The following is an 18,700-nucleotide window of genomic DNA, read 5'->3' as shown; positions in this document are numbered from 1 at the left end:
AAAAGCTGTAAATTAGCAGGAGAGTAATCTGAAGCTTCTTCAGAGAGGCATGTTGAATTTCAGGTCTACCTGCCCCCCCCCCCCCTTCAAACTTTCAACATGCAGCAGAAAGAATGTGTCAGTCAGTACGGTATAAGTGCACTTCTTAAGTTGCATATGGCATCATAGGTATAACTGAAAGAGAAGGTCAAATCTCTAGAGTTGTCCAGAGCCTAAAGAACAATCTAGAGTTGTAGATTTCAGTGGATGCAGTGATTCAAGCCTTTTAAGCTGGGAATAGAAAGAAAAAACTCTTCCATGAGCTCAGTGACAAAACAGCTGATTATTATTACCTGTAAGAAGAAGAGATGCTGTGTGATGTCTTGCACTAGCTCCTCTTCAGCATTTTCAGGGTAAAACTTGGCTAGGAAGTAAAGTGTGATTGGTTCCTCCTTCGGTACCTCCTGATCCAGAACCTGTGATAAATAAACCAAAGAAATCCACATTCATACAGCCGGAAAATGACATTTCCCTTTTCACTTCTGAATTCAACTTTTTGACATGGCTTTCACATTTTCATGACTGTTTCAAAAACAGAATATTATGAGGACCAACCACACACCTTTTTTTCCATCTTGAGCCAAGCAACCGTATCTTTGATGCTGTACTGGAGCCCGAAAAACCAAGTCTCCCTGAGTCCCAGAGTCCGGCACACTTGGTCAAAAAGGTCTTTTCCTTTCCACTTGACCTGAAACGCCAGAAATGTTTCGCTCACCATCAAAACAGAGAGCTTAATAATTCATTGTAAATCATCACTAACTGCTGATAATGTGTATAAATCTGCCAAAGATAAGCACTTTATTCTTTTTTAGGTTTAATATTAATACCCATTTATTACCTTCTTGGTCTACTGCATTCTGTCAACATTTCCAGCTTATACTCAGCCACTGCTTAAAAGCATAATGCATATTTTCCTATTGCAGCTGACGCCTATCAAACACATGTATCCAATATCTTATCATTGCCAACTTCTAGTTTAAGATTAGAGACCTTGCAAGAACTTGAGTTTCTATCTTGCACGTAAAATGACAACTAGAACCAAGCCATTTTGTCTATACAATCAAGTGCCCTTAAATGTTATTTACAAAAAAAAAAAAAACATAATTGATAACAATTACCACCCAGCACAGAAATTAGAAACCAGCATCCAACAATATGCTGCACTGTGTAATTACCACTGCAAACTTTAGAGGGTTCCTCCCCATTAAATACAGATGTGGTGTCTGCAAGGAACTGCACGCCTTTTAGTTGTGGTAAAGCATCAACCAAGTCATATACTTACCCAAACGGACTAGGAGACAGCTAAAAATACCACATGTATAATGATAACATAATACATCAGTGTGGTGTTTATAGTCTATTCACACAGCAATCGTCAAGTTCTGTAGTGTTTTCAGATGTGCCACTGATTCCACTTCAATATGAGACAGATAGAAATTATAATAGTGAAAATCTGTAGAGTAGACTAACCACACCAATAGAGTCTGTACATTGTTACCTGCTGCCATCTTGTGTAGAAAAAATGAAACTCTCACAGCCTGTCTTCTGTGCAATCTGTACTTTTCGCCTGAATAATATTTTATGCAAATATTTCAGAGATCATTGCAGATAACGATCAGTTCGTATTTGCATTACAAAGAAATGGCAATTAATGACACGTTCAATACGAGAACTCCTGCGTGCATCTGATGGTGCGTTCAAGGCCAGTGCAATTTTGAAAAACTTAATTAACAGAGATGTAAATGTGCAGTTTTCTCAGATACACATACACACCTCGCAGCTGAACTCCATGTCTGACTCCATCGTGCAGATCCTGACGTTAAAGGTCCTGGCTTGTCGTCGCAACAGTGAGTTAAATCCCATTTTTGCTGCTAAGGCACTTGCCATGGTGAATAGTGTTGTAAACTCACTTTTTTTTTTTTTTAAACCAGACAAAGTCGTCAATTCCTACAAACTGTGTGTAGCATCAAAGCATTGTGACAACTTTACCCTGTGGCGTAGATTGTGGTATAGTTTAGTTGTCAAACGAAAAAAGAAAAAGGTGCATGTGATTGCCCAGCACTGTTTACTATCGATGGACAGATGTGCAAGAGGAAGCTCCATGAAAGTTAACGAGGAGGCTAACATCTGTTTAAGGATATGTCATGCACTTAATTTATCATATGGCAGTCTTTGTAATTTTCACACAGCCACATACAGAATTAACAAATACTGAGAGCATGAGCAGATACAAAAGTGTCCTGTTGCTGGCTTCCTGCCAACGTGAACTTGCATTAAGTTAACTAGAGACTGAGTGGGCTAACAAAAACATACAGAATAACATAAACCATTGTCTGCTGTTAAAGTAATAGCATTACGTGTGTACATCGCAATATCCGTCTCCGCGTCAGGTTCCTCTAAAAGAGCTGAAAACTCTGAAGTTGTTGTACAAACACTTTCCTGAGAAAGAAACGCTTGCTAACTGGCTGCTAACCATTTGTTGCCTTGTTATCTCAACTGGGAAAGCGATGCTGCATTCACGTTCTGTCCATAAAATTGTAATAACACTATTATAAGATTAACTTTTTTTTTTTTTTTTACGATTATTGAAAAATCAAATCGTCTCCGACATAGAACTTATTTCTAGTTTCCGACTATTTTAACTGATGAAGAACCTACGGTGTACCTCTTTTGTAAAGTAATGTAACCTATACCTTAAACTATGAAGTTAAAAAAAAAAAATGTTCCCAAGAACCTGAAGGCAGCATAGCGTCCTTTCCCCTCATGACCCAACAACCAATCGCACTGCACTCCAGCTCCTTAGCCCCGCCCTCAGCTCTGCCCCCTGCGCCATAAAGGGGCGGGGCCCGAGCAATGAGGTAATCGGGGTAAACAGTAAAAATGGCGACGTCGGTAGCCGGAGAGGGGCAACCAAGTCTAAACGGAATTAATACCAACCCCCAAACTAAAAATCTAACAGACCTGCCAACCGAGTTGCTCGAACACATCTTGTGCTTCCCTGTCCTCCAACATGTCGACATTTGTAACGTGTCCTGTTGCTGCAAGCGGCTGCACGACGTGTGCCATGGAAGGGGAAAGGTCTGGGGACACCAGTACAAACTCAGGTGCTATGATTTTTCTTGTGGTATTTCGGAGTTTTGGCATCTGTGTGTTTTCGCATCACTATCAGCAAGATCGGCGTTTCTTTAAATGACTGTGGTTTATAACCCTGTGCCGCTCTATGTGTACCTAAGGGTTGGTTGGTTAAGTGCGAACGCATCGCCCTGTCAACCATTGCAATCTGCTGATGCACCAAATGCATCATTACACCAGGCCAGTGGCGAGCTTCTGCTCTGCACAGAAGTCTGAGGCTTGAAGATCTCTGCGTGTAATACATCTCTCACAGGTTGAAACTTATCCTCCAATTTACACAGGACAGCCATAAATGAATCCGGTGTGACCTTGAATGTTTCATGTAGCCTGTGAACTACAGGAGAGTGCAGCTCTTGCCAAAGCCTGAGCCCTCCTCCTGGCTTGTTTTGGCTATTTTTTTTTTTCTCTCCTGCTTACTATTAAATGTGGAAAGAGAAAACCGTCAGGATTATGGATTGTTTGATAGACATTGTTTGCATTCACAGCTCGGGGCCACAGGCTGTAAAACTAAAAGGAGTCATGTGAGGAAAAAATGGCTTGCAGCAGTTGTTGCAGAGCCGTCTTGGCATATAGATCTTTTTTTTAGAATAAAACATGTCTAGTCTGTTTGATGCACACACACTGATTTCAAACATATTTTTACTGAAAAATGTTTTTTATGCTCATTTCCAAATCATATTGCAGTGGCCATAACAGTTAAAATAATCACTGTATGTTTGCAATATGTAACTAATGTACTATTTTTTTATCGCCTTCATTAACAGATGGCCAAGACTGCAGAGGTTTTACCGCCAGAACGAGTGCTGTGACTGGCTCAGAGAATACAAAACACGCCATAGAGTTGGTATACAAATACAAAGGACTGTGGAGTCAATCTCAAAGAGATTTTTCACTGAAGTTGTAAGTAGTTGGCTAGTTGTCAAGGATATGTTGTTGTTATTGTAATAATAACCTGGACATAACATGAAATAGATGTGACAGAATAATAACATTATTGTTTAGTTATTTGAATAAGTTAAATACACATTTTCTTATAGAGATGTACCATTTGGAAAAAGAAAAAAAAAAACTATCTGTGTGGTATAACTGACCTTTTGTGTGTACTATCCTTTAATGTGTTTGTGGTCTGTGTGTGTGGGAGGGATTCAGTGCAGGAAAATGTGAGCTTTCTATGTTCCAAAACTAACCCCGAGATCTGTAAATCAGCCTTGCGTTGGCCAGGTGCTTGGAGACAGCTTTGCAGAGATTGAGTCACTCGGAATGCCGGAGCACTTCTGTGAAGACGAGCTCCTCTTCATCCTCAACTCAGATAAGAGGTGAGAGCAACATTGTGCCCACCTTGATTAAACCTCCAGTACCGGACTCTCGACGTGTTTTGCAGTCATCGACAGGTTAGTGATTATAAGAGCTCATGTTGTGTTGCACAGCAGTTAATGATTCTCTCCTCTGTTGTGTTTCATCATTAGGAAAAGCCTGACGCTGAAGTACTATGCAAAGAAAATCCTTTACTTCCTGAGACAGCAGAACATCCTGAAGAGTTTGAAGAGCTTCCTGGAGCAGCCTGTGGAGCAGCAATCTGCTTTAGGGGGTGAGAAAGGACTAGGCCTCAGGTCAAAACACTCATGTAACACTATGCTATGTTACTGCATAAAGCTCCAGCAACACTTGTAGTTGGAATAAAGTTGATCTTGGAGCACTACAAGTGCTCGAGCTTTTTAACCTCTTCAAGCCTTTCACTCTTCATGCACCTTGGTAGTTGGCGAAGTTGTGCCAGAAAAATTCCCACTCTGATACTTAATACACATCTTTTAGGTTTCAGACTGGATTTTTTTTGTACAAAGGAAGTGATTTAGAGATTTCACTTTAGCCTCTGGGAAGTTGTTACCAGCACATTTCCTCTGAAACAATACTTAGAATCATGTCAAAAAAAATCATTAAAGGGAAAGTAAGCATCAGCCCTGAACACTGTGTATTTTGTGCTCTTAAGTGTTCATTCTAATTTGTTTCTACAGTCATTTGAAATCATAAGTACATACAAGCAGGTTCATATTATGAATTCCTTTCTCTCGGTCTTGTCCACTCCTCCAGGTGCTGTTCTGGTGGATCAGTATTGTAACCCTCTGACTGATGTAACAGTGAGCAGCATATCGGCCCAGCTGGATGAGATTGCAGACAAAGTGAAGAAGATGCTGAGAATCAAGAACTCCTCTCACCCCAGCCTACGCATCGCTCAAGGTGGGCTGTCAAACCAACGAAAACCTTATTGTAAAGGTCTTCTTTTTTTTTTTTTTTTTTTTTTTTTGCATATGTTGTATTTTATTTTCTCATCTTTTAAAAAGTTTTTCTCCAAAATGCATCAGCACTACAGTAGATACTTAAAGCCAAAAGGCATGGGGTACTATTCCCAGCACAGTTTGAAAACGATCTATACTCGTACATTTTGGCCTGGATGGAAAATATGGCTCTTGTGCTGTTGACACATTGTCCCGTGCCGCGTTTCTCTGAAGTGTGATTTCTTGTGTATGACTTAGGTGACTGTTTAGTAGTGGAGGACTTTGAGCTCCAGAGGCAGGTGGTGTGTGCGCTGAACTCTGTCTTGTATGAGCAGCTTCAGTTCAAAGGCAACGAGTTTGACTACTACAACCCCCTCAATTCATACATCCACCAGGTAGATCTTCTTTAAAATTCTGTATTTAAGTCACAAACCTTTTCAATAATTTACATTATTTCTATTTCAGACATTTACCATTTATTCCTTTCTTTCATTCAGGTGCTACAACGCCGTACAGGCATTCCCATCAGCCTCTCTGTTCTCTACATGACATTAGCCATGAAGCTGGGTGTTCAGCTGGAACCTGTCAACTTCCCCAATCATTTTCTGCTGCGTTGGTGCCAAAAGCCAAGAGGGTAAAACCTTTTTTCTTAAAGTCTCTTTGGGCTGTCTTAGAGTTGAGCTGTTTTTTTCCTCATAGCTCCTCATTTCAGGAGGAGAAAAGTTCAACTTGAATTATTAGTTAGCAACTATTCCAATAATCTCACTGTTTTACGTCATTGTATCAATTTGATGCACGTTATAGATTGAGATCATAACTGACTGCTGGCATTATTAATCACACATTCAATTCAATTAAAGGTTATTTTAAAATGAAAGTTTAAGTGGCAAAAACAAAAGTATAAAGTGGAGAAATATACAACTATATACAAAAAGAGAAATATTAGTGACACTTCCACATTTACATTCTGTCTTATAAGCTCATAATGAACATTTAAAGACCATGACTCCTCCCTCCTAAGATTTAATTTTCAAGTGGTATTCAAACAAGTTCTGCTCTCAGTGTCCATTATGATGAAATCCTTTCTCTGATTGTAAAACCAAAATTGTTTCAAACTGAATGCAGGGTAGATTTTTTTGTTGCTATAACTCTTTTAATAATGTATTGAGTTTGTACTTTTGGTAAAGGATCAAAAAAGAATATTTGTATTTTACATGTTTAATTTAAATGCCCTCTGTTTGCATTGTATTTGTTTGAATTTTGATGCAGTACGCCTTATCCGGTCTTTCTCATTAAAACAGGCCAATGCGATGGATAACTGTTGAATATATTCAAATGTGACTTTAATTGAACTCTGCTCCCGCAGGAGTGAGGACATCTATGACTTTGTCTACATCGATGCCTTTGGTAAAGGCAAACAGTTGACAGCCAAGGAGTGTGAGTATCTCATTGGCCACCAGGTGACAGCAGACTACTACAGTGCCATCAGCACCTCAGAGGTGCTGCTAAGGATGGTGGGAAACCTGCTGAACATCGGCAAAAGAGGGTGAGAGATACTGCACATGTGACTCTCACAACTTACAACAGTGAATGGTTTAGGCATGGGAATGTTGTTGTGTTTTCTAAAAAATGTAATCAATAGAATTTGAATGCATTAAATGGTTGATACAATTAAATGTGTACATGAATGTAATGCTCTCTTTTAATAACATCATCTGTCCTGTTTTGTTTCTCTCAGGGAGGGGAACGAGAAATCCTACCAGCTGCTGAGAGACTCTCTGGATCTCTACCTCACTATCAATCCAGATAATGTGCAGTACCTGCTGTTGCAGGCTCGCCTCTACTTCCACCTGGGCATCTGGCCAGAAAAGGTCAGATCACACAAAGGCTTTCTTCTTGCGCTCAAATGGGATTCAATTCATAAAGACTTAATAATTACACAGTACAAGGCCCTCACTGTTCAGCCCTCTTAAATTAGCACATTGTCTGTTGATGTAATCCTCTCTCTCAGGTGTTAGACATCTTGCAGCACATCCAGGCATTGGATCCGTCCCAGCATGGGGCCGTGGGTTACCTGGTGCAGCACACGCTGGAGCACATTCAGCACAAGAAACATCCCGTCACACCTGAGGTGAAGAAGCGGAGTGTTCCAGACCACCTGGAAGTCCAGTATTCAGTGGGCCTCATCATGAAACACAAGAGGTAGGTCAGGCTAGCATGCACTACAGTGGTTCTTTTCTCAGTTAATACAACCATCCTTAAGAATCCTCATAAATCTCTCTTGTTCTGTCTCCTTCATCAGGTCAGGTTACAACTGTGTGATCTACGGCTGGGACCCAAAGTGCACCATGAGCCAGGAGTGGATCACCACCATGAGGGTCCACCAGCTGTCCAATGGGGCCAACCAGCCTTTCTACAACGTCCTCGTCCAGGACGGAACGTGTCGCTATGCAGCACAGGGTTAGTTTGATGATAATATATAAGATATCTCAATGGTTGTCGAATGTGTCTGGTTGTGTGACCACACAGTCTAAAAAAACATCCCAAATACGGGCAATCATTTATAATTGCATCCTCCAGGCACAATACTGAAATAAATCAAGATACAGAAAATTAAATAATCACTTGTCAGAGTCACAAACTTCATAATAATGTTTGCTGCAATCTCACAGAAAACTAGATACAAGTTCACAATCCTAGGAATGCTAGGAAACACTTTTATGGTGCAATAAACTTTATATGTACATTTTTGATTAACCTACATGTCGTCACTCAGGGGTAAAATCCTTCCAGTTTTCCCCATCACACTTGGTTTCGTTTACATTTGTATGTTCAAACTTTTTTTTTATTGAATACTACTTAAATATACAACATTTGATAACATTTAGTTTGGGGCTAGGGTATCACATCTTTCAAGTCAAAAAGTTTGCAATGAACTCTGGGTAAGTCCCTCTGGAAAGTCTGCAGAAATATGGACCCTCATAAAATACATAATTTGTCGTTGTAGAGTCTTCGTAAGAGCCCAGGTGTACTTGATGGTTTGGGTGGGACAGCACGAGGCGCTCACACACACTTAGTGGAAACACCTCAAACTCTGAGAGTCTGAGAGAGTTTGGAATTTGGCCTCAGTCTACTGATCCTGCTACTTCTGCTTTTATTGAACTCTAATGCATCAGTAAATAACATTTTACACATCATTATAAACTTAGCATCAGTAGTGTATGTTCAATAATAATGGCAGGGAGTGTAATGTATAAAAAAAAAAATCCCTTCTTCCTCTCCTCAGTCGAACTTATTTATGTAAACTAGACTTCATCATCTCTGATCAGTGTCACACTTCTCCATCGTTGTTCCTCAGAGAACCTGGAGCCCCACTCAGCCCCCCTGGAGATCGGCCACCCGGAGGTGGGACGTTACTTCTCAGAGTTCGCCGACACCCACTACGCTGCCAACGAAGAGCTGCAGACACGATACCCCGAGGACATGGTTGAGACTTTGGGCACGGTGCAGGAGCTTTACCACAGACTCACACCTGGCTGCGTGGACCAGGACCAGGCTTCGGCCACAGACCAAAACGACCACCAAGCCATGCCCATGTAGCAAAGCAGTTGTGCCCCAACACCCAGACTAACAAATCACTGCTCATCCATTCTCAATTCACTATCCGACTTGGCTAAGTGGCTCTGAGAGTTTTTGAGCAAATTACCCAGGAAGCAGTATTTTCCAGCAAATGAAGGAAGTATTCACAAATCACCTAAGCCGTGCTCCTGCGCAGGAGTGGAAGGATTTCATTTAATATTTCCATGCTTGGAAAAGTCCAGAAACATGCAGTAAATTTGACTACTGCATCAATATAAATACCACATTGTATTTGTTGTGAAAACAAAGCAGAAACTACGGAATGGCATAGCTAGTTGACAGTATTTTAACAACGATGCAGGACCTTCACATCCCTTCACAAAGCTGAGTTTGGAAAGTGAAACATAATTTTGAGAAGAGCAGACTGCAAGGAAAATAACAGAGAATTCCCGAATTAAAGAGTCAAGTCGAAGAGTGAGTTCAGAATGGGTGTTCAGGTGCTGTAAATCTATCTCCCTTTACCTGAAACTAACAATACCCTGCACACAGCACTAGACAAACAAGCCCCTCAGCATATAGTCCAAAACCCCTCAAATACAGTAACAGTGCCACATAAAAGACTATGATGAAAAAATCTTTGTATATTTGCTTTTATTCCTCCATCTTTTAAAGTTCCATGCACTTATAAAGTCCAGCGTTCACAGTTGTAGATAATCTTGTTTTTTTGTTTCTTTTTCTGTACATTTACAAGTGAAACATGTAGGATGTCAAAGCTCTTCAGTGTTGTTCAAGGAAAATACTGAAGAACACTGCTGACTTGAAACGGAAATGACCCTAACTTACAAAAAAAATAAAAATAAAGCGTTTCAAGTTTTTTTTTTTTTTTTTTCTAGCTTGTTTCATTACTTATGAGCGCATTGGTTCCTTATTGTGATGTAACATATTAACCACGATTTACAGCAGTTAAACCGGAGACGGAGCAGGTAATTTCTCCACAGCCTCTGTAAGGATTTAGGACCTTGAGGATGCCAGATGTTTCCAGGGACGCAGGCAGACTACAGTTGCGTCGACCTGCTGATAGGAGCGCAAGTAAGTGAAGGAAAGTAGAGCCGGTTGAACCAGATTGTGTGTCCTGACGCGCAGGCAGCAGCAGCGATGGGAGCTTCGCAGACGCGCTCCGTGCACAAGTACCAGGACCTGGTGGACAGGACGGGATGTAAGTAGGGAAAAGTAACAGGGATTTTTTTTTTTTTTTTTTTTGACTATGAGGAACCTCTTGATGTTAAATCGCTTAGTTTGGAGGCGCACGTGCGGTGGTGTGTGGAGTAGTTTAAGAGAAATGAAAGACAAACTAGAAACATTTAAATCTTTCCGGATAACACCGGAATATGTTTTTTTCCTTATGGATAATTAATTGATAATCAAGTCTGACAATAATGCAGTAATTTACAGCCACACATTTTATGAACAAGCAGCACCAAAGTTTGAGTTAACGTTATCTAATAATACTTCTTCACTTTGCGGACTGCGTGTTGAGTTTATATCTGTGCTGTGGTTTGGTCCAACTGCTGTAAACACTTTGTTGGTCGTACACTGACCATAACCCCCCCCCCCCCCCCCCCCCCCCCTCTCTATTCTGTTAACTCTTGGATGTGGAACAGTTTGATAAAGAAATGAAACAAAAGTCAGAGTGAAACAGCAGAAGGGTTTATTAAGAAGAGCAGCAGGGTCTTCATGTGAAACTTTTGTATGCAGAGTAATGCAGACAGAAATGTTTGAATCCCAGGCTGAACACAATTGTATTGATATTGTATTGGTGAGACTTTGAACTGTGTCATCACCTTTATTGTTCACTGAAGGCGCAGCGTTGACCTTATTTATCCGTAGGCGTAGTTTGAGGTTTTTTGAACATGAATGTTCTGAGGCACTCTGGTGAAATGTGTCATTGCCTTTAGACACTTTTATTGTTAGAGGAGCACAGAATCTGATGTTTTTTTTGTTGATCTGGATAATATACCTGAGTTATTTTAGTACATTTTGTATTAAATCTGTATCTGGTCCTATAACACAACAGCCCACTTGTTTCTGCATGCTTAAATCCTCCTCTGAATATTCTTGACCCCATGTTCAGCAACTGCTGTTGCTAGTGCAAACATCCACTTGGCAGCTTCTGAGAAAGGGGTAAAAATAAAAAATATACACAGCTGTTTGTGGAAACACTTGAAAATGTCAAATCTATCTTTATATGGGACCAGGAAGGACTATGATGTTTTTATCTTTCAGCACACGGTCACAAGTCTATACAGTTAGTTAATGATTTAAGGAACCCTCCTTAAATGGCATAAAAAAAAGTCAATGCTACTACTGCGCAGAGTGTGATCTTTTCCATTCAACTGCGAGCATTCATTATGTTGGGCTTCCATTATAAACAACAGGAGGAGTGCAGGAGGCCGGTTTATGGGTGTGGACTAATAACAGGTGTACACTGTATACTTTAATGTTGTTGTTTGTGTTTCGCTTCTCAGTTTCACTGGAGCAGATTAAAAACCTTCACAAAAGATTCCAGCACCTGAGTGGAAATGAAGAAACGATAAGGTAAAATATGTTTGTGTGTCAAATCTCTGCTGGACAGGTGAATGTTTGTTGTTGTTTTTTTTTCTTAAGAAAAACCATTCAGTCATTGCACTGAAGATGAAATACTCCCTGCATGCATGGTGGCTGGAGTGATGAATTGTGGGTATTTCTGGTATCTCTGGCACCGACACAAGCAAGCAACATGTGGTGACATGGGCAAATACAATATGTCGATCCACCATGCACACACGCGCACACACACACACAACTGCCAAAATGTCAAGCTGTTTGTGATCGATGATCAGTTCCTTCCCTTTAAAAAGAAACAAGGAACAAATGTTGAACATTGCACTTATTTCTTCGGGTAGTGTTACTGTTCATGTAACTTCCCATAAATAACAGTCTGTTGAACATGCTGACTCTGCACTATGTGCTGTGTACTAAAGGACACTGTTTTTTCTTCACTGCAGTAAGGAAAACTTGGACAGAATACCAGCCCTCGCCAACAATCCAATCAAAAAGCAGATAGTTTACGCTTTCTTCGATAAAAGGTGGGTATAGTTTTAATGCGCCTCATATTATCAATCAATTGGTCAATGTTTGTATAGCGCCAATTTATAACAAGTGTTATCTCGAGACGCTTTACAAAAGAGCATTATGGGATAAAATGCAGGAAGGATTTCTCCTTTGTATTCCTCGCGTTCCTGTTGTCCACACTGTCCACGCCGCTGAGGTGAAGGTCGGAGCAGGCCGTGCATGAATGACGACGGCGGTGGTTTTGGTGACGAGACGGACTCGATGGTGGTGGCTGGACGTCAGCTGTCTGTCAGTGTCAATGTTGTTCAACTGTTCAAACAAGCTGTTATAATGTAATACTAACACTTTTTTAAAACTGAGCCCTTACTATATGATTTGTCTCAAAGTATTTCCAGCATACATAATTCATCAACAGTCAGTCTGGCTTAGCAAGGACATTTCTCAACCTCAAATAGCAGGTCAATATTTATGTTTGATAGAAGATATGGACCTTAGTGTTTCTGTCGATATATCAGAGGGCTTTTTTTGTTTCCTTCTAACAGAGTCAGACTACCTGCTGCCAGTCTGAGTGCAAAGATAAGATGACTGTAATCTAGCTGTGGGTTCACCTAACTTGGTGGTTCACTTTATATTTACCTTACAGGCGGGAGCAGATCCTGACTTTTTTTTTTTTTTTTTTTTTTTTTTTTTTTAACTGCGCTGGCCCAACTGGGGCACTGATCATATCTACTTAAACTCCTAACATTGAGGTATCCCTTCAAAAAGTACCACAACAGAGTGTCAACATTTAAATCTTCTAAACTCAATTCTTTAAGGACCAAAAAAGAAGATGGTTGTCACAATTCAAGTACTGACAAAATAAAAGGCACTAGATGCATATGCAACGTGGCTAATAAACATTGGTGTAGTCATAGGGACATCACCCATTGGTTCTCTAATACTGACTCTTGAAGCCAAATGATGGTGGTCGTCATATTAAAAATGCTGGCTCAAACAAACTTTTAGTCAACTACCACTTGGCAAAAGCAAGGAGCTGAGTTGGGCCTGAAGTCTCCTGGCTACAACGCACCCTCCTGTCAGTCAACTCAGCCACGCCCCTTCTTAAGCATAACTCTCATATTCAAAACAGATAAGTTATATGAAAATTCATCCCCTGTAAACTGTGCCATTAAAGACATGAGCTATGTAGACCCAAATGTTTATGTCTGCTGTATTAAAATGCACATTTTAATTTGGGTGTGTGTGAGACTTCAGGGGCTTTTGGAGCCAGCCACCCAGGCTCCGAAACGATTCCATTTAATCACATTCATTAGAAAATTCTTGATTGCCTTTAGAAGGCTGGTAATGTGGTTTTCAGTCCATGTCCAACACAAATGCAGTGCAGTTTGTTAAAACAAAAAAAGGAAATTATCCATCATTAACTCAAGTCAATAATAGTTTAGATTTTAAAGCTTTAAAGACACTTTTTAAAAGTTGCATTTCCTCTTACTTTGGAAAGGCTTGCTTAACAGAGTTAACCACAATCAGACTTACAAGTACACTCGTCATGTACACAGTGGGAGGCTGAAGTGAAAGATCAGTAAAACATGTTATCAATGTTTTTGGGCCAAAATTTCCCTTTTCCTAAATCTACACTACAAATTGTTCAATGAAGATTCCAAGTATTGTGTAAAGCGAGGATTATGCTTTAAAATGTGTGAGGTGTAGACTGTAAAAAAAAAAAAAAAAAAAAAAAAAAGCCACATTAGCTGAACTTTGATTTCTTCTGTCTGCCATCCAGAAACCAGCATCAGGATGAGGTGGGCTCCTTCGAGGAGATCGGCTTCGAGCAGTTCCTCATGGTCATGTCCCACTTCCGCCCTCCAACCTTGAAGACGACAGAGGAAGAGAAGGAAGCTCTGAGGAAGGAGAAGCTTCGCTGTAAGACACCTTAATTAATTTTGAAACTGAAAAAGAATAGAAACAAGAGAACCAGAAATACTTGTTGGTTAAGATCAACATGCTCAGAGATCCAGCTGGGGATTTAGGACCAAGTATTTATCTTCTGTTTCTTCCTTGTTGTGTGTTTCAACAGAAAAATACCAGAAAAATATTCTGCTGATGTGAGTTTTTTTTTTTTTTCAAACCAACCCTTACATGCCACAAAGAGCAAAGCTGCTTGTATGAACACTGGATTCATTGCTACCTTAGAGAGGTTTAAAAGTGATCACTAAAAGAACAACAGCTTCACAAACCCAACAAGATAATTTCAGCCATCAATCTGGAATCTAAATTCAGTCAAAGATGGTATTGTTACGTACGATCATAAGAACCTTCAACTTAAGTTTAAGAGCTCTACCTTCTTCCGCTCAGCCTTCTTTGTGAGATTTGTTTCTTCCTACATTTCCCAGAATAACTCTTACAATCTCCAGAGAAAGAGCGCCAAATTGAGGCTGATGGAAATCTTCTGTTAGCAGGGCTGGATTTAAAACAGTATCTGTCTGGGGAATGTGTCCCCTAAGGGACCTCTTAGGTAGTTGGTAAAACAAATTCTAAGCACAAAATCATCATAAATGTATTCATAAGTAAAACTATAAAGGTCTTGGAAGGGGGCCTGCATGGCATCTTGTTCATGAGGCCTTATTGTGGAGAGGAATCTAACTCAAGACTTGTTAAGACTCTGGCCACACTGAACAACACATTTCTTGTTAGTCAAATTGAAGCATATTTACTGAAGCAGCGTGAGGCTATTGCTTCTGTTGCGTTTAGATAATATTAAGGTGTGTCCTCAGTTGTCCAATAAAAAGCTGTAGATGATATGCAAACAAGTTGGATTGCTTTGTTTTAGTCATGCAGAGAGCTTCACTGAACCTGTACAGTATAATAATATGTAAATAGTTCAGGTCTGCTCTTGAGAGCCAACAATGGACAAAAGTTATAACGGGACAAACTCCCCTCACTCCCACAGAAACAGGAAATGTGTACAAACAGGATTTTTTGCCTCTCAAATAACAAGATGTCCTCATGAATATCATTCAGCAGACTTATTAAAAACCCTCCACAATATAAGTCTCTGTTAACATAAAACACATAAATCAAATAAACACTGGTTGTGTTTTCAAGACTAGAAAATTATCATTTAAAACCTGATTAAGAGGAAATGTTTTGATTTTGAGATTTGTATGATACTAATATTTTGATATTATTTAAAGGCAATATGTATGGAGCCCGTCCTATAATGAACAATAAAAAGTGTTGCACCTGTGCAGTATTGGAGGTTTTGAAAAGCACTCTTTTCAAGCAAAAAAAGCACTTCTACCGAAGAGACCTGAAATGAAACTCGGGAATTTTTGTTCAACTACCCAATGATGTGAAATAATCCTATAATTTATAAAAGAAAAAGGATTAAGCTCTTAGGAGCCCCTAGTTATTCTACTCTTTTATCTCTGCATCTTTCTAAACATTCCTCTAATCACGACTTCCTCTGCTCCTCAGTAACATCCTGCCCTGTTTTGAAATGATGAGAGAAAGGTCCTTCGAAATCAGACCTACCACTAAAGCCTTCTGTTCTTTCTCTCTAGTCCTGTTCAACATGCACGACACAGACAATGATGGCACCATCACCCTGGAGGAGTACAGGAAGGTAGGAAAACTGTAACCATGTTATGTCTTAGATGCTGTAAATCAGACGCAGCCTTTGTGTTTGTCTGTTTCTTTTGTGGTTTTTTTTGTTCATTTATGTAAATTGTCTATTATTTTTAGTTATAGAAGAAATGTTGTGGAATGTTTGTGTAGTGTGAAAAGAATAATATATAATATGAATTTGTAAAATGTAGATTAGCTTCTCGTTAGGATCCAAATAAAACAAAACAGTAAATGAGGGGGTTTTCAGACTTCACTATACGGTGACGGTGGATAGAGATCAGGTAGAGAGATAGTAAGGAACGTCATGCGCAAAAGGAGCCACAGGTCGGATTTGAACCTGAGCCGCTCGCCTAGAGGACTGAAGTCTCTGCACATGCGCTGCGGGATTTAAACCACTAGGCCAGTGGTTCTCAACTAGTCTAGCCTCGGGACCCACCACCAACTCCTCCCTGAAAAAAAAGCGAACCAAATTTTGGATATTTTTAAACCAATCAGATTTATTTAATGCATTAATGCAAAATGGTGCAGTTTGCAGCTTCCATCAAATGTTTTTATTTATTTTTTTACCTCAGACGATGCAAAACATCTGACGGAAAGTAACACGATTTGAAAAGCGCTAGACAGAATGTCAGGTTTTTTTCAGTCACATGCTCATGACCCACTGATGACACTTCCGCAACCCCATTTTGGCCCCACCAGTTGAGAACCACTGCACTAGGCCACCAGCGCCCCGACTAGTGATTATTTTAGATGAACCTTTCTAATTGTATGATCCATATCATTTTTCATTTACACATAAACTGACCATTTGTTCTGGCCAATCTAAATTGGATCAGGATAATTTGAAAAATACTAATAAACACATGTCAATAATCTTATTGTCTTAATATAAATGCAATCTTATATACTTGACTGCTTTTCTAACTGATGATTTTGCTGAGGTTGAGGTATGCTCCAGATACAATCACAATGAGGAGGTTCATGTTGTCACACCTGAACAGGTGTAAACAGTATTTTGCACAGTGAATCAGACAGTCTGTGAACGACCATACAAAGACATCATTAGCCTAAATGAGTGCAGTGGATCTTGCCGGTGTAATTAGCTGGCAATTAAAGCACAACAACAAGCTGACAGACTGTGATTTTCTGTCTTATAAATATATAATTAGAATAAGAATATAAGCGGTGCATTTGTGAAACTAAGAACTGTTGTTAACTGCTCAACAACATCCAAAAACTAGCCTTTCAGTGTTCAGATGATCTAATGCCACTTTGTACTCACTCAGACACAGCACAGTAATTACTAGTGTGGACCTTTTATAATTTGAAATTAAGCAAAGTTGTCAAAGAATATTTGCATTTAAGGATATCTGCATCGGCAAATGGCCAAAATGAGTTGGAAAATATCTGAAGATTGGATATCATGAAATATCCAATACTGTTTAAAAAACTTGATTTCACCTTTACAAAGACCTAAAGATGAATCAAGACTTTAATTTCTAACTGATTAATTGATTTAGCACTTGCTTTGTTTGCCTGAAGTCATCAAAGAGTTGAAAAATCTGAACGTATGTACGCTGTACATGCACAGTTCACTAATACAGATATTTTTGAGTTTTGATTATTACCCCTCTTGCTGTCGACCTCCTGTAGCTGAGGTTTGACGTTTCCTCGACTCTGATCAGCGTAATAAGACTTGAATCCTTTTTCCCCGTCCAAGGTGGTGGAGGAGCTTCTGTCTAAAAGCGGCGCCATGGGCCTGGAAGCTGCCAAAGCTATAGCAGATGCTGCCATGTTGGAAGTGGCGAGCACAAACGTTCCCCACATGGTAATGGATCCAAGCAGAACTAAAACTGTTACGATAAAAAAAATTCTCACATCTCTGCTGCACAGTAACCGATGAATCCGTCTCTCTGTCGTTGCAGGCTCCAGATGATTTCTATGAAGGAATTACATTTGAGCATTTTGAGCAGGTTTGCACTTTTAACAACTTTTTGGTCGACCGCTTCAAAAAACATCAACTTTTTTTTTTCTTCATCTCTTACTTAAAACATGTTGTTCTCTTCCATTAGATCTTAAAAGGACTAGAAATGGAGTCTAGGATGCACATTCGCTTTCTGGATGTAGATACCACGACAATGCGCTGTGGGAAATCGACCTCTTGAAGGAGCTGCTCTTGTAAAAAGATGTTTATGTTGCTGCTGTTTTTAGCAGAAACTCTCCAGCCCTTAAACGGATCAAAACCAAACACTCTGATATGCACTAATATATTTTTAGATGGAGGAAAATAATCATTAATCTAATACTGTAATGGTATTTTTATACTAATAAGGGCTGTAATCTCCTCATACAGTGGAACTTTTGGCAAGATGGTGCTCAATGAAGGAGTTGGTGTCCCATGTTTCAAACACATCTGTTTCTCATTTAATCAGGTTTCAAACTAACACACTACCTCTCTGATTTCTCCTCCTTTTCTACAAAACTTAATGTGTAACCAGCTTGTTTTGTGAAAGACTCTTTATACTCTAGTGAAGAGGTTCACGATTCACATGCAGCCAGTCATCGTCAGTGGCAGCTCTGGCATTCATGGGTCATCTGTTATGGCCGACATCCAGAGTGGAGACTGGGGCGCATACCATTCCTCTGCAGCTCTAGAATAGTTGTAAGGTTTACTTCACTGTTCCTCTGAGACTCAAAACAGTCAACTGTTCTGGGAAAAAAAAAAAAAAATGTTCCTATAATTTTTCAGCACTATCGGGGAATTTAAACACACATCTTCCCTTACACTAATTTCTGTTTTGCACTGAATTGTTTAAAGTAATAAAATAAATAAACATGATTTAAAGAGCAGATGTAAGTTTTTTTTTTTTTTTCTTTTTGGTAGAAAGTCTTCACAAAGGTACGATGAATTGTCTTTTTTGGAGTCGTGGTAGGAATATGAC

General features: G+C 39.7%; 3 protein-coding genes across 3 annotated transcripts in view; 2 read left to right on the top strand and 1 right to left on the bottom strand.

Moving 5' to 3' along the window:
• nf2a (NF2, moesin-ezrin-radixin like (MERLIN) tumor suppressor a) overlaps positions 1 to 2,698 on the bottom strand; it is a 31,102-nt gene extending 28,404 nt beyond the window's left edge. Inside the window, exons 1-3 of the mRNA XM_020636652.3 lie at positions 1,813 to 2,698; positions 602 to 727; positions 333 to 455 (exon numbers count right to left, since the gene is read on the bottom strand). Coding sequence (XP_020492308.1) covers positions 333 to 455; positions 602 to 727; positions 1,813 to 1,926 — 363 coding nt within the window. The 5' untranslated portion in view covers positions 1,927 to 2,698. The remainder of the gene's footprint in view (positions 1 to 332; positions 456 to 601; positions 728 to 1,812) is intronic.
• A 184-nt stretch (positions 2,699 to 2,882) lies between these two features.
• Positions 2,883 to 9,898, top strand: fbxo21 (F-box protein 21). The gene is made up of 12 exons (XM_020636659.3): positions 2,883 to 3,143; positions 3,936 to 4,071; positions 4,378 to 4,487; positions 4,638 to 4,759; positions 5,260 to 5,406; positions 5,703 to 5,839; positions 5,942 to 6,078; positions 6,811 to 6,990; positions 7,183 to 7,315; positions 7,456 to 7,646; positions 7,747 to 7,904; positions 8,803 to 9,898. The coding sequence occupies exons 1-12, from the start codon at positions 2,920 to 2,922 to the stop codon at positions 9,042 to 9,044; spliced, it is 1,917 nt and encodes a 638-aa protein (XP_020492315.1). The 5' UTR covers positions 2,883 to 2,919; the 3' UTR covers positions 9,045 to 9,898.
• A 136-nt stretch (positions 9,899 to 10,034) lies between these two features.
• On the top strand, positions 10,035 to 18,608 carry tesca (tescalcin a). Its single transcript, XM_020636615.2, has 8 exons — positions 10,035 to 10,239; positions 11,549 to 11,618; positions 12,068 to 12,148; positions 13,915 to 14,054; positions 15,695 to 15,756; positions 17,479 to 17,586; positions 17,684 to 17,731; positions 17,831 to 18,608. Exons 1-8 carry the CDS (start codon positions 10,179 to 10,181, stop codon positions 17,921 to 17,923), a joined length of 663 nt encoding a protein of 220 aa, XP_020492271.1. The 5' UTR covers positions 10,035 to 10,178; the 3' UTR covers positions 17,924 to 18,608.
• Positions 18,609 to 18,700: the final 92 nt, after the last annotated feature.

This window comes from Labrus bergylta, chromosome 2, assembly GCF_963930695.1.
Source record: "Labrus bergylta chromosome 2, fLabBer1.1, whole genome shotgun sequence".
Taxonomy (NCBI): domain Eukaryota; kingdom Metazoa; phylum Chordata; class Actinopteri; order Labriformes; family Labridae; genus Labrus; species Labrus bergylta.
This window is presented reverse-complemented; position numbering and strand designations above follow the sequence as displayed.